The sequence below is a fragment of the Brassica oleracea genome, chromosome C9 (assembly GCF_000695525.1).
Source record: "Brassica oleracea var. oleracea cultivar TO1000 chromosome C9, BOL, whole genome shotgun sequence".
Taxonomy (NCBI): Eukaryota; Viridiplantae; Streptophyta; class Magnoliopsida; order Brassicales; family Brassicaceae; genus Brassica; species Brassica oleracea.
Genome location: NC_027756.1, coordinates 4,517,593 through 4,530,319, shown reverse-complemented (window position 1 = coordinate 4,530,319; position 12,727 = coordinate 4,517,593). Strand labels below are relative to the sequence as shown.

The following is a 12,727-nucleotide window of genomic DNA, read 5'->3' as shown; positions in this document are numbered from 1 at the left end:
TAACATACACAAAAGTTTTATTTAATCATATATATAGTTTAAATAATACAATTTCATCACATAAAATTAAAATTTTATAAAAATAATGTAAAATAATATAATACCTATTGTATTGGTACTCTCTTTAATATTTATAACTATACTTATAACTACAAACAAAAATACAATATATATCAATTACGTATAATCTTTTAACTCATTTCATCATCTATCACAAAAGTTACTACTCCCTAAATATAATCTTTAACTCATTGTCTAATATGCTATTATTTAACCATACATCTAATCTTTAACTCATTTCATCATCAAAGTTTACATCTCATTACATCCAAACACCTAATACATTTGTATATATTTTATATATAAGATTAGCTAAAGTCATATATTTAAATTAAATATATGGTAAGTTTAATAAAAACTGGTTCATTGTTATATAATATATATATATATATATATATATATATTCTATATAATATATATATATATTCTATTTTTTTTTTTTAATCTGTATCTAATAAAGATCTACCTACAATCATTGCAATATATATATTCTAACCGCATTTGTATCGATTTGATCAAATCTAACCAATCTAATCTTTAGTTAACCGTATATTATATACACTGTATTGGAAATTTTATATCTAATAATATAAAAACCAATTAAGTTGTATTTTTCTTAGATCTTTTTTGTCAAACCAATTCTATTAGATTTGAAAAATACCGAATATATTTTCAAGATTATGCCTATCGATCCTCAAAAGCAAATATTATACCTAACGGATAGTATCTAACACTATAAATAATCGCCTTAATGCATTCTACACTTCACCATCGCCCAATCAAACCAATAAAATAACTACATATAGAACATTATACATTATAAACTAACACCATATACAAACATACATTATAACATAGTTATATACATGTAAAAAATATATTATACAGATTTCAGTATTTATATATATATATATACGCACATGTTACAATACAAAATATAAACTACAAATTTGAAAATCGTATAATATAACTGAATAATTTTAATGAATATTTGCAAAAAAATATCATCAGCATCTAGTAATTTTTAAAATTTAGTACAATATAATATTTGATATTTTTTTTACACGCTAAATATATTTATATTTTTAAACTGAATTTGGATTTTATTCTTATATATTTTCTTATTTAACAAATTAACATATTTGTTTGTTTGAGTGTATTCTTATACTTTTGAGAATATTATTAATTTTTAAACATGTATTTGTGTATGTTCATTTAGGCTCTAGTGTTTTTCATGTTTGTTACTTGTTGTCTCCTTTGGCATTGGTATAGCCGTTCGCACTGCAATAGACGTGTCCTGAACCTGTGCAAGCAGAGATTTGGAGGTTTTGATGGTCATCCCACGGAGGAACCAAGAAAGCGGCGGTAGATTGAAAGGAGAATATGGCTGATAGTATTGGTCTATTGTCAGTTTTGACGCAACCTTTCCTTGGCCACCACTACATTTTTTATACTCTTCTCGAGTCATTGGTATCCTCTTTTTGCACAAACGTTCTTTATCTACAAAGATAGGCTCCACTTTATAATTACCCTCGAATGCTTTCATAAATCTTACTTTCTCTTTCTTATATTGTGTCTGTCCACAATACGCAAAAGAGAAATTACCTGAGTTAATTAGGTTCCACCAATACAAAAACAAAAGTGGTTGTTTCTTGTGAGAGAAGCTCTTCTTACCATAAGATCTTTTCTGTTTTCATCGACGATTAGATTCATCGAGATAGGTATATACACGCCAAATACATTACAAGCCACAGATTTCTCCACCCTTGTCATTTGCCTCGGACCATTCTCAAACAAAACCTTTCTTGATTTGTTTTCCTTCATAAAACAAAAATCATAGTCTGAGGTATTATTGCTGTATGTAATATATACCACAATGAAACCATTTTATGATTTAGAAAAGAAACCATAAGGTTGCGCCGTTTGCGCAAATCGCGAAATGTACCACTTCCTGGATCAATCAAAATGCTGTAGAGAAATTCAGGAGCCAGCCCTACGGTCAATTCTATGTTCATATGGTAAAAACCATTTTCATGTGTCACCTTCAAACATCAAAAACATAAGAACTTTTTTAAGGATCTTTGTTCTTGCTTCTACCGAGGCAAAAAAAAATATAGGGTATTGTATTTTGTCTGGGGTGATATTTCTCTGATACCTTGATCTTGGGAGATGCATTATGCCATGGATGCTTCTTCTCTGCTTCATGCCAAAGATCATTTTGCTTCTGCTCCTCCTTTAAATCATAGTAGATCTTATCAGGATATTTAAAATCGTCTTCCTCTGAGTCGACATTTTCAGATCTCTTGGACTCGGCCTACGTACAACAAACAGAATAAAATGTAGTGTTTCTATATATATATATATATATATTTAATATTTTGACATCCTCGGGTCCTATGATTGATGGATATGAAGCTGACCTTAAGAGGCTGTTGACTGTTCTGGTTGATCCAGCTACCAAATCCAGGGAATACACCCATTTTCTATTCGGAAGTTTAGCCTCACGAAAACTAATAGTAGACGTTTAGTATTAAATAACTGCGCTTGTTGAAGAATGATGCACGTTACGTTTTATGCATGGCGAAACAATGAAGTGGGCAAGCTCAATTCTCGTGAATTATTTGACGTACAAATTTAATGTATGGCGAGATTGGTAAGAGCAACGTAACGACCAGGCAAGTGGTAGTAGCAATGTAGAATTGTCGATTTAGGAATTTTCAAAGTGATAATATACTTTTTTTTTTTTTTGCTAAAAATGCTAATATAATATCAATGATGTTCAGATTTTACAAAGTAAATCTAAAAAATATTTTTCCCGGGCAAAATCAAATAAAAACAAGGCAGAGCAATTGGAGGCAACAAAGCCGAAAATTACATGATCCAAACGGACATAAGAACCGGAATTGCTTTATGTTCCTTCTTGCCAAAATTGTGTTCTTCACATCTCTATAAATCTGCCTCGATATCCAGGGCCGGCTTAACCGATTTATATGCCCTGAGGCAATTTTCTAAAATAGGCCCTTAACTTTTAAAATATTGTTTATTCATAGCATAATTGTACAATTTATCAAGAACAAGAAACCAAATGCTTAAAATATTATCATGCTCATATAAGGGATTAGAAATTTAGAAGTGATTAGAGTCGTTTTTTTTGGACAAAATGATTTAGAGTCATATTAAAACAATTATCTCATATAAAATGTTTTTATACCATCAGATTTCAAATTTTCAAATTTGTATTAGCACTTGTTTTTAAAAATTTGTTAAAATGTTCAACAAAATCTAATTATCAAGTATTAGAAAGAAGTGACATGTATTAACGACTAAAATTTTGATCAGTCTAAAACACTAAAAGTTTTATTTAAGCCACTACAAGAAAACATAATCTTAACGAGGGCGGTTTTCCTCGCTAATTCGTCGTAAAAAAGGCTTTACGACGAATTAGCGAGGAAACGCGTTTGCTCGTTACACGTCTGTCGTAACACATATTTCCTCGCTAATTCGTCGTAACTTAGCGAGGAATATATTTCGTCGTAAAGACGAAGTAGGACGATTCGTCGTAAAGACCACGTCAATATTCCACGTAAGGACGTCGCTATAATACCTCGTAAATACCTCGAAAATAGTTCCTCGTAACCTACACGTAAATAAGTTGAAAGAGTTTCCTCGCAAAATACACGTAACAACCACGAAATGATTTCCTCGTAAAATGGTCGTAAACTTTTCCTCGTTATTTCCTCGTAAACTGCTCGTTAAATGTTTCTCGTCATTTCCTCGTAAGGTTTCCACGTAACGAGGTCGTAAATTTGCTACGAATTTACTTCGTTTTTATTATTTTACAGAATTTAAAAATATAATTAAAAAATAATTAAAATTATTTAATTTAATAATAAATTAAAATTCAAAATAAAAATAAACCAATATGAAAATATTTTATATATAAATAAGTTTTGAATTTATATAATACAACAACCAAAAAAAAAAAACTAAGGGTCGTTCATCGCCCGGTAGAATTCATCACTCCTCCTCGTAACATCCACCTCGTTATGTACGTCGGATGACTCGCCTTGAATGGGATGTTGTTGTCGCATGTTCCTCAACATGGACTCCCATTCCGGATTTGTGGCCCCAATAACGTCCAAGAAGCCCTCGACTCCACCCATACGAGATTTTGTCGCGGTCAACTCGTTACGCACCTGAGCGGACTCTCTACGCAGCTCCGTGACTTCATCATCCCGTAGCTGACCGTAAGACGATGTCGCTCTCGGAACATCGTTGACGGAACCAATACCCAACGACCGTCCCTTTCCTACGTGGTATTTACGACGATTTCATCCTACGTGGTTTTTACGACGAATTCATCCTACGTGGTATTTACGACGATTTCATCCTACGTGGTTTTTACGACGAATTCATCCTACGTGGTATTTACGACGATTTCATCCTACGTGGTTTTTACGACGAATTCATCCTACGTGGTATTTACGACGATTTCATCCTACGTGGTTTTTACGACGAATTCATCCTACGTGGTATTTACGACGATTTCATCCTACGTGGTTTTTACGACGAATTCATCCTACGTGGTATTTACGACGATTTCATCCTACGTGGTTTTTACGACGAATTCATCCTACGTGGTATTTACGACGATTTCATCCTACGTGGTTTTTACGACGAATTCATCGTACTTGGTATTTACGACGATTTTGTCCTACGTGGAATTAACGAGTCCCGCGTTCTTTTTTTTTATATTTCGTCGTTATTTCCTCGTTGACCTACGAGTCCTTTACGACGATTTTTTGTTTGTGGAATTAACGAGTGTTATGTTTAAATCCCTAGAATCCGAAACCCCCAAACCCCATATTCCTTATTTTCTACTTCATATATTCCAAACCTCATCTTTATTTCTATTCCAAACCACAATTCCCACATTTGCTTATTCATAAAACAAACTCCCAGCATTCCCTTATTCATAAAACAAACCTCACATTATCTTATTCATAAAACAAACTCCCTCATCTTATTCATAAAACAAATACATCAATCGGATACATCGACATTCTCGTCATCACTAGAAACATCATCATTTTCATTAAACTCGTCTTCAACAGCTTCGTCTGTGGCATCATCGGTAAGATCTTCGTACTCGTGATTATGCGGATCAATGAGAAGGATGTCATCAATTTCTTGTTCAGGTTCCTCGACTTCATTTATCTGTTCTTCTTGCAATGGTGGTTCTTCTCCACTGATGATTCGTCCTCGAGGTGTAACTTTGATCACTGCTAACCAATTTATACCTGAATCTCTCATCCGAGGGTATGGAAGGAAGCTAACTTGGTCTGCTTGTGAAGCTAAGATGAAAGGCTCGAATTTGTTGTACCTTCTTCCACCGTTGACATCAACTACACCGAATTTGTTAGACCGAACACCTCTGTTGACGACGGGGTCGAACCATTCACATTTGAAGAGGACGCATTTCAGCTTCAGTATCCCTGGAAATTCGACTTCAATAATCTCCGTCAAGATCCCGTAGAAATCTGTTTCCCCTTTCACACATATTCCATAGTTACTGGTCGCCCGCTGTCTACCATAGTCATATGTATGAAAAGTATAGTCTCGTGTGAAATACATCTGTGATGTGGTGACCTTTACAAGTGGAGATTGAATTACTTCGTGTAACCACTTAGGATAATCTGCATCGTCGTCGTCATAATCAACCTGCAAAAATAAAGAGAATGTTAATGAAATACAGATAATGTATGAAATTTTTTTTAGTTAATACCTGATTCCGCAACCACTTAATGAAGTGTTGATCTTTCCTTTTGTCTACGTCACTTGTGGATATACCAGGAAATGTTTCTTCGACTTGAGAAACAAATAGGCTGTAAAATCACATTTTATAGGAATGAATCTCTCGCAATTATACAATTAATTATACTTATATGTGTTTCGAAGTGTCAATATATGTTACCTTTCAAAATAACGCATCAATGGATCTTCGCAATTGAGTAGAATATAGGTGTGTGCACTATGAGCGTCTTGTTCACTCGACCACCAAACCTCTTTAGACTTTCCACCGAGTCGCCCAATCTGGCTAAAGATGTCTGGAACACCAGCAACTGCATATGTTGGCGCAACACCACCATCATCATATCTTCTTGGAGCTCTTCTCCGTGTACGTACTTTTGACGCAAAGTAGTACGATGTGAAGTGAGAAACTTCTTCCGTCAAACTTCCAGCAATTATAGAACCTTCAACTTTGGCGAGGTTCTTTGCTTTTCCCTTCAAATATTTCATGGCTCGCTCATACTGATACATCCATCCGTAATGTACAGGTGCACGAAGCAATGCCTCATATGGGAGGTGGACAGCTAGATGCTCCATGACGTCAAAAAATCCGGGAGGAAATATCTTCTCCAAGTTGCACAATAAGATGGGAATGTTCTCCTGAAGCTGTTCCACGACTTCTTCTTTAAGAGTGTGTGCGCTCAGATCCCTGAAAAATGTTCCAATGCCTTTTATATTCGAAAAAAAATTAAACACATTGTTAGTCATATATTATTTTGTAAATTATTGTGATATAATACACTACGTACCTGCAAGTGCTTCATGTACGTTTGTTGGAAGTAGCTCCGCAAATGCAAAGGGCAGTAGTCGTTGCATAAATACATGACAATCATGACTCTTCATCCCGGAGAACTTTTGACCCTTTTCAACACATCTAGAGAGATTCGAAACATACCCATCGGGGAACTTCACTTCTGATGCCACCCAGTTGAACAACACCGACTTTTTTTCTGAAGATAATCTGAATATCGGAACGGGAACTTGTCCATTGCTTTTAATATGTAACTCGCTTCTTGAGCAAATATCCGGCAAGTCCAACCTCGATTTTATGTTGTCTTTTGTCTTCCCTGGGACATTCAATATTGTATTCATGATGTTCTCAAAGAAATTCTTCTCTATATGCATCACATCGAGGTTGTGGCGCAGAAGAAGATCCTTCCAATATGGCAACTCCCAAAATATACTCTTCTTGTGCCAGTTGTGATGAACACCGTAAGAATCTGGCATATTACGAGGGACATGCCAATTACCACCCCAACGAACTGTTTCGTTAGCTCCGTAGTAGTCGATTTGCGCTTCAATTTGTTCTCCAGTTAGATATGGAGGAGGAGTGTCTCTCACAACCCTTTTGTGCCTAAACAAATTCTTGTTTCTTCGGTAAGGATGGCCAATGTGAAGAAATCGACGGTGACAATCAAACCAACTTGTCTTCCTACCATTCTTCAGTTGAAACGCATCTGTCGTTCCATTACAATATGGACAAGCTAATCTCCCATGTGTAGTCCATCCAGACAACATCCCATAGGCAGGGAAATCACTTATGGTCCACAAAAGCATCGCTCGCATCGTAAAATTCGTCTTCGTTGAACAGTCATACGTCCTCACCCCTGTTGACCACAAATCCTTCAACTTTTTTATCAGTGGTTGTAGGAAAACATCCAGGGACCTTTTTGGATGGTTCGGACCAGGTATTAATATGGTCAAGAATAGTAACTCCCGTTGCATGCACATCTCCGGTGGCAGGTTGTATGGAGTAAGAAAGACTGGCCACAATGAATATTGTCTCCCTGACATTCCGAACGGACTAAATCCATCTGTGCATAATCCGAGATACACATTCCGGATATTGCTAGCGAAATCTGGATGTACTTTGTTGAAATGTTTCCAGGCTCTTGCATCTGATGGATGAGTCATCTCACCATCCGTCTGAGTATGCTCGGCATGCCATCTCATCTTTCCAGCAGTCTGCTCTGATTGATACAATCTTTTCAATCTGTCTGTAATTGGTAGGTACCACATCCTTTGGTACGGTACCCTATTACGTCCTCGTCCTTGCGGCTTGAATCGTGGCTTCTTGCATAATCGACATTCTTCTAGCTTCTCATCATCTCCCCAATAGATCATGCAGTTGTCGATGCAAACATCTATCATCTCCGAAGGCAACCCAAGACTATAAACCAGTTTCTGAATCTCATAATAAGAATGAGCAGACACATTGTCTTCCAGCAAATACTCTTTAAGCAAGTCCGCCCATTCGTTCATGCAACTTTCAGGTAGATTGTGATCAGTTTTAATATTCATCATTCTAGCAGCTAACGACAATTTAGAGAGACCTTCTCTACAACCACTGTAAAGTGGTTGATTCGCCGCGTTTAACATTTCGTAAAACTTTTTTGCATCTATATTAGGTTCTTCATCTTCATCATGAGCTACGAATGCATCAGCTACCATATCATGTACCCTATCATAATCTACCATCTCCTCTTGCTGGTAACTATGTTCATTATGCAAATGATGATCAACCGGTTCTTTTTCCTGAAAATTGCTATTACTACTACTAGCTTCATTCTGATCATAATTAAAACCTTCTCCATGTTGAAACCATATATAGTAATTTGCCGTGAAACCTCTATTTATTAAATGCTTCCAAACATTTTCACGGTTTGCTAGTTTCGAATTGTTGCATTTCCGACAAGGACAGAACATCTTACCACTTTCTTGGGCGAGCGGTGTTGAATCTGCTTGATGCATAAATGTCTCCAGACCCGCAAGGTATTCTTTCGTCATTCTCCCGTTAGCATCTCTATGCATATACATCCACTTCCGCAACTCGTAAATATTCTCGGAGCCAGCCATTTTTTTTTCTTTCACGTTTTTTGTTGTTGGTGTGTTTAAAATGATGTTCAAACATCCATATTATAGGAAAATTCGAATCTGGTAGTTGCAATTTTGCTATGAATTTACGACGAAAATTAATTAGGTGGGCAAAAAAAGCGTGTAACACCTATGAAGTTGGTGGATTCAAAAATTTCCTCGCTAAATACACGTAAACTATTCCCTCGTAAATACCACGCAAAGTTTACGTCGTATTTACGAGGAAATAGTTTTTCCTCGTAAAATACTCGTAAAATTACATCCACTTTACGACGAAACAGTTTTGTCGTTACGTTACGAGGAAATAACGATGACTTTAGTTTTTCACGTAAATTCGTCGTAAACTCGACGCAAATTTACGAGGATTGTTTTTCCTCGTTAATTTTCGTCGTTAAGCATGTGTTTTCTTGTAGTGAGCATGCTCTCATAGAACAATAAAATTAGAAATGTGTACGGGGAAATAAAATTTTAACAGGGAAATAAAACTTTTAATGGGGAAAGAGAAATCAATATATAAGAACATCTTTTGACAAAAAAAAAACATCTAATACGAATATCCTTGATTACTCTTTTTTTAACTCTAGTTATTATGTCACTTAAATTTTTAATACTCGAAAAAATATTATGGGCCCCTCTTGGTCTTGAGCCCTGGGCCGTCGCCCTGCTCGCCCATGTACCTGAGCCGGCACTGTCGATATCACAGCCGGATCAACGACACAGCTATTATGGTATGCATTATTCTGCTGTTTCCAGTGATAATATACATGTAAATTCTTATAAAGCATATAGAATTGTGGTAGTAAAAATGTAGAATTGACGATTAATTTCTTTTTTTTTAAACACTAATTGTAGATTAAATATCTTTCAAAGTTTTGTAATAAATTATTACAAAAACTAAATTAAATTACCGAACAAAAGCCCAATTTAACTGTCAATAGACCAATTATAAAATTTTGAATTGCATGTACATATAGAGTTAGAAACTCTCGTTCCATTAGAGACTCTCAAGTTCTTTAGTAGGCCCAGCCCAATAACTATCATAAACTAGACGTAATGCGCACGTGTAAACTACACACGTAGGTGAGCTCATTTTTAATCGACGTGGCGACTTATAATTGGCCACCATCGCGTGGCGAACCGTTTCATTGGTGGAAACAACGGATTGACACACCCCAGTACTCCACCGGGTCTACGGGAATTGGATATATAATTATTAGAGTTTTCTCGAAAATTACATCCCCTCTACTCTCCGGCGATCCACCGTTAAGATTCCCGATGATGAGAGACCGGCAGCTATTCTCCGCCGTTTTGCTTATATTAGCTTTCGTTTCGCTCCAGAAGCTTTGCTACTGCGACGATCAAACGGTAATTTCGACTTTCTCGGTGAAATGTTTGGTAGATCTGAAGATTTAGATCTGATTTTTAGCTTGGATTCTCGTTTTTTCTTGTTCAGGTGTTGTATGAATCGTTCGATGAGGCATTTGATGGTCGCTGGATCGTCTCGAAGAATGGCGATTACGAAGGTATTGTTGTATATCTTTACGCTCTCACTGTTTGGTATGGTGTTGTTCCGATCTGCGTCTTGATTAGGAATGTGAACGATCTGATCTATACGTATAAAGGAATCAAATCAGAGTGTTGATTGGAGTTTGAATCAGCCGAGTTGTGATGTGTTGCACTCAAACATATAGAGGAATCAAATCGAGAATGTTGATTGAAGTTTGAATCAGATGAGTTGTAATGTGTTGCACTCAACGTATAGATGGATCAAATCGAGAATATTGAATCAAATCTTGACTTAGTAGTAGTGTAATTCGTTATGATGTTGAATGTTTGATCTTATAATGCAAAATCTGACTTAGTAGTAGTAATAGTTTTGCTCTTTACACAGAGATTTGCAAAGGTATTAAAGCATGGATGTGTTTGTGTGTTTAACAGTTGAATCTTGCTCTTATTGTTGCACCTGAGGTGTTGATGATGATAATCCGACTTTTGTGTAGAAGCTTGTTTGTTAAGACCACTTTTATTTGTTTTCAGGTGTGTGGAAGCATGAGAAGAGTGAGGGACATGATGATTATGGACTTCTCGTAAGCGAGAAGGCTCGTAAGTACGGTATAGTGAAAGTTCTCGACGAGCCACTAAACCTCAAGGACGGAACCATTGTTCTTCAGTACGAGGTTCGTTTCCAGGAAGGGCTTGAGTGTGGTGGTGCTTACTTGAAGTACCTCCGTCCTCAGGAAGCTGGATGGACACCTGAGGGATTCGATAGTGAATCTCCTTACTCTATCATGTTTGGACCCGACAAGTGTGGAGCTACGAACAAAGTTCATTTCATCTTGAAGCACAAGAACCCCAAGAGAGGCGAGTACGTTGAGCACCATCTCAAGTTCCCACCCTCTGTTCCTTATGACAAGCTTTCCCATGTCTACACCGCCATCTTGAAGCCAGACAACGAGGTTAGAATCTTGGTTGATGGAGAGGAGAAGAAGAAGGCTAATTTACTCTCTGGAGAAGACTTTGAGCCTGCTTTGATCCCTGACAAGACCATCCCCGACCCTGAAGACAAGAAACCAGAAGACTGGGATGAGAGAGCCAAGATCCCTGACCCTAACGCCGTGAAGCCTGACGACTGGGACGAAGACGCACCCATGGAGATAGAAGATGAAGAAGCCGAGAAACCCGAAGGATGGTTAGACGATGAGCCTGAGGAGGTGGACGACCCAGAGGCGACCAAACCTGAAGACTGGGACGATGAGGAAGATGGTATGTGGGAGGCACCAAAGATTGACAACCCCAAGTGTGAAGCAGCACCAGGATGCGGTGAATGGAAGAGACCGATGAAGAAGAACCCTGCTTACAAGGGCAAATGGAGTGCACCTATGATAGACAACCCTGCTTACAAGGGAATCTGGAAGCCAAGAGACATCCCTAACCCTGACTACTTTGAGCTAGACAGACCTGATTACGAACCCATTGCAGCTATCGGTATAGAGATCTGGACGATGCAAGACGGTATCTTGTTTGACAACATTTTGATAGCGAAAGACGAGAAGGTCGCTGAGAGTTACAGACAGACAACGTGGAAGCCTAAGTTCGATGTTGAGAAAGAGAAACAAAAGGAGGAAGAGAAGGCTGCTGAATCTGCAGATGGTCTCAAGAGCTACCAGGTAAATTAATCTTCCAACAGAATCAAAGTTTTATTAATATATACATATGGCTTCTTGTATAAATACTTATATATGTGAATGATGTTGCAGAAGGTTGTGTTCGATCTGTTGAACAAGGTTGCAGACATTTCTTTCCTAAGTGCCTACAAGTCTAAGATCACGGTAAGCTCTCTTCCCTCATTTAAACCATGCATCATGTTATGATGATGATGACTCAGACCTAAAGGGATTTTGAAAATGGTGTCGTTTTTGTAGGAACTGATTGAGAAAGCCGAGGAACAACCAAACTTAACCATTGGTGTCCTAGTCTCCATTGTTATTGTATTCTTCTCGCTCTTCATCAAGCTTATCTTCGGTGGCAAAAAGGTAATTTTATTGTTTTGCGGATTTTGTGAAATATGGAATTAAGTGAAAAAGCTAAAATGAAAATGGTTTGTTACAGGCGGCACCGGCGGCGAGTGTGGAGAAGAAGAAACCAGAAGTAGGAGAGAGCTCAAAGAGTGGAGATGAGTCCGAGAAGAAGGAAGAAACCGCTGCTCTCCGCAAAAGGCAACCGAGACGTGATAATTAGAAAAAAGTGTGTTTTAGAATGAGAAGAATGGTGTTTGAAAGGAAAGGTTATGTTGTTTTTGCTTTTATTTGTGTTTTTCTTTGTAGCATATATTAAGATAATACTTATTTTTATCGTTTACTTTCCACTAATTGGAGAGGAAACATTTGATAATTGGAGAGGAAACATTTGAATATTGTAGATTCATCCGAGTTGAATAGACATC

The 12,727-nt window shown here is 37.1% G+C and overlaps 2 protein-coding genes across 2 annotated transcripts; one reads left to right on the top strand and one right to left on the bottom strand.

Annotated features, from left to right (window-relative positions):
- Positions 1-1,053: 1,053 nt before the first annotated feature.
- On the bottom strand, positions 1,054-2,577 carry LOC106317047. The gene is made up of 5 exons (XM_013754909.1): positions 2,481-2,577; positions 2,216-2,374; positions 1,968-2,102; positions 1,735-1,878; positions 1,054-1,636 (listed from the first exon to the last, which is right to left on the bottom strand). Exons 1-5 carry the CDS (start codon positions 2,538-2,540, stop codon positions 1,283-1,285), a joined length of 852 nt encoding a protein of 283 aa, XP_013610363.1. The 5' UTR covers positions 2,541-2,577; the 3' UTR covers positions 1,054-1,282.
- Positions 2,578-10,003: 7,426 nt separating this feature from the next.
- Positions 10,004-12,702, top strand: LOC106318798 (calnexin homolog 1-like). The gene is made up of 6 exons (XM_013756934.1): positions 10,004-10,149; positions 10,238-10,307; positions 10,822-11,951; positions 12,042-12,113; positions 12,207-12,317; positions 12,394-12,702. Exons 1-6 carry the CDS (start codon positions 10,060-10,062, stop codon positions 12,520-12,522), a joined length of 1,602 nt encoding a protein of 533 aa, XP_013612388.1. The 5' UTR covers positions 10,004-10,059; the 3' UTR covers positions 12,523-12,702.
- Positions 12,703-12,727: the final 25 nt, after the last annotated feature.

Excerpts from the sequence above, each read along its gene's own strand:
- LOC106317047 (XM_013754909.1), bottom strand. The coding sequence starts at position 2,540 with ATGGGTGTATTCCCTGGATTTGGTAGCTGGATCAACCAGAACAGTCAA. Across the intron at positions 2,103-2,215 it reads ATGCATCTCCCAAGATCAAG|GTGACACATGAAAATGGTTT; the intron begins GTATCAGAGAAA and ends TGATGTTTGAAG. Across the intron at positions 1,879-1,967 it reads GCAAACGGCGCAACCTTATG|GAAAACAAATCAAGAAAGGT; the intron begins GTTTCTTTTCTA and ends TGTTTTATGAAG.
- LOC106318798 (XM_013756934.1), top strand. The coding sequence starts at position 10,060 with ATGATGAGAGACCGGCAGCTATTCTCCGCCGTTTTGCTTATATTAGCT. Across the intron at positions 12,114-12,206 it reads CCTACAAGTCTAAGATCACG|GAACTGATTGAGAAAGCCGA; the intron begins GTAAGCTCTCTT and ends TCGTTTTTGTAG. Across the intron at positions 12,318-12,393 it reads TTATCTTCGGTGGCAAAAAG|GCGGCACCGGCGGCGAGTGT; the intron begins GTAATTTTATTG and ends GGTTTGTTACAG.